General features: G+C 37.0%; 1 protein-coding gene across 1 annotated transcript; it reads left to right on the top strand.

The window, feature by feature from the left end:
• Nucleotides 1-102: 102 nt before the first annotated feature.
• Nucleotides 103-594, top strand: LOC113473333 (protein ALP1-like). The gene has a single exon (XM_026833008.1). It carries the CDS (start codon nucleotides 162-164, stop codon nucleotides 579-581), a length of 420 nt encoding a protein of 139 aa, XP_026688809.1. The 5' UTR covers nucleotides 103-161; the 3' UTR covers nucleotides 582-594.
• Nucleotides 595-775: the final 181 nt, after the last annotated feature.

Here is a 775-nt window from a genome sequence, read left to right as displayed (position 1 = left end):
CACTTTTTTGGAATCAGGGGACCCCAAAACGGATATTTCCACCCATTTCCCGATTTTGAAAATTTGGACCGATTGCAAAAGCATCTCTTCTCTATAAAAAACTGTGCAACGCTACTTTGAACTTGCCAAATGATGAACCTTTTCCAGGCAAAAGATATCGCATGCCCTATGTAATGGTTGCAGATGAAGCTTATCCTTTGATGAGAAATTTGCTACGACCCTACAGTAGACAAGACTTGAATCCTGACAACATGTACTTTAACAAACGCTTATCAAGAGCTAGGAAAACTGTAGAATGTGCATTTGGTATTATGGTAGCTAAATGGGAGATACTCAAACGGCCTATAGCAACAAAAGTTGAACTTGCTGATAGTATTGTCAAATGTATTTGTATTTTACACAATACTATCATTGATAGGGAAGGTATGGATCACAACCTATTGAACTATGACATGCAGCACAATGTTTCATCTTCATCATCTGTTTCTCAATCTTTGCGTGGACGTCAAAATGCAGAGGCAAAACAGATCAGAGAAGCATTCAAAGAATACCTCTGTGAAAATCCTATTGTTGGAGACTAACTTTACTATTTACTAAATTATATTTACTTAATTATCATTCTGGTGGTGGTGTTGTTGTAGTTGTAGCAGCTTCCACATTCCTTGTCATTCAGGTTGCTTGAATGTGGGCAGCTCCAGGAATGACAAAGAAGTCGAATAACAGGAATGACAAAGAAGGTGTCTTATGAAACATTGAAGAATAAATTTATCTAAAA

The sequence above is a fragment of the Diaphorina citri genome, unplaced genomic scaffold (assembly GCF_000475195.1).
Source record: "Diaphorina citri unplaced genomic scaffold, Diaci psyllid genome assembly version 1.1 scaffold25080, whole genome shotgun sequence".
Lineage (NCBI taxonomy): Eukaryota > Metazoa > Arthropoda > Insecta > Hemiptera > Psyllidae > Diaphorina > Diaphorina citri.
The sequence above is the reverse complement of the archived record's forward strand: the minus strand, read 5'-3'. Positions and strand labels throughout refer to the sequence as shown.

Bases quoted from the DNA above. Each gene is read 5' to 3' on its own strand.
- LOC113473333 (XM_026833008.1), top strand. From the start codon at position 162: ATGCCCTATGTAATGGTTGCAGATGAAGCTTATCCTTTGATGAGAAAT.